The sequence below is a fragment of the Rhincodon typus genome, unplaced genomic scaffold (assembly GCF_021869965.1).
Source record: "Rhincodon typus isolate 14 unplaced genomic scaffold, sRhiTyp1.1 hic_rhity00000531, whole genome shotgun sequence".
Classification (NCBI taxonomy): domain Eukaryota; kingdom Metazoa; phylum Chordata; class Chondrichthyes; order Orectolobiformes; family Rhincodontidae; genus Rhincodon; species Rhincodon typus.
The window spans coordinates 33,008-33,865 of NW_025966169.1; the positions used below are offsets into that span (position 1 = coordinate 33,008).

Below are 858 nucleotides of genomic sequence, written 5' to 3' on the forward strand. Positions count from 1 at the left end.
TGTGAATGACCCGCACTCTCTGTGATGGGTAAATGTGAATGACCCGCTCTCTCTGTGATGGGTAAATGTGAATGACCCGCTCTCTCTGTGATGGGTAAATGTGAATGACCCGCTCTCTCTGTGCTGTTATAGTTGGTGCAGAGCGATGAGGAACTTTATTGGAATTTCGCTGTGACCATGCCAGAACGCTGGGCCTCTGAAGTTGTCGATACAATTTTCTGGGATGTGAATGAAGCAGCAGACCAGGCAGAGACCGCTGAAGCATTGAGGCACTCAGATTCTGATGGCCTGGCAGGTAGGGAGAGTCATCTGTGGAGTCTTCCAGGCTTCAACTGCCAGGCTTGTTGCTAGGCCCTTAACTGGAAAGGGGTGACATGGAGCAGAGTGCCCTGGGTAGGGCCGACACTGAGACATCTCTGGACTGGAACACCCATTGGACATTTACACAAACACATGCCCTTGCACACACACTCACACACGCGGAAATCTCGCGCACAATATGCACATACAGAAAGGTAGACACAGATGGACACACACAACACACACACAGCACACATACAGACAGACACAGATAGATGGACATGCACACGCAGGCGAGCATGCGTGCACACACACACAGGTCATACTCAGATGACACACACATGCACTCACACACATAGAGATGACACACACACACACTCTCAAACACACCCACATACAGCCACAAATAGTCTCTCACGCACAACAAACACACTCACACACACACACACACACAGTCTCTGTCACACACACACACAGACGCGCTCACGCGCACACACACACACTGCCACTCATTGACAGTGGTTTAGGTGGAGGTGGGTCAGAGATGGGTTGGTGCAA

The 858-nt window shown here is 50.9% G+C and overlaps 1 protein-coding gene across 2 annotated transcripts in view; it reads left to right on the forward strand.

Moving 5' to 3' along the window:
* Positions 1-112: 112 nt before the first annotated feature.
* Positions 113-858, forward strand: part of LOC125488351 (beta-adrenergic receptor kinase 1-like) — a 3,996-nt gene continuing 3,250 nt past the window's right edge. The window contains exon 1 of one of the 2 annotated variants that reach the window (XM_048621344.1): positions 113-295. In XM_048621344.1, coding sequence (XP_048477301.1) covers positions 284-295 — 12 coding nt within the window. In that variant the 5' untranslated portion in view covers positions 113-283. The remainder of the gene's footprint in view (positions 296-858) is intronic. The other variant, XM_048621343.1, reaches the window with a different exon arrangement.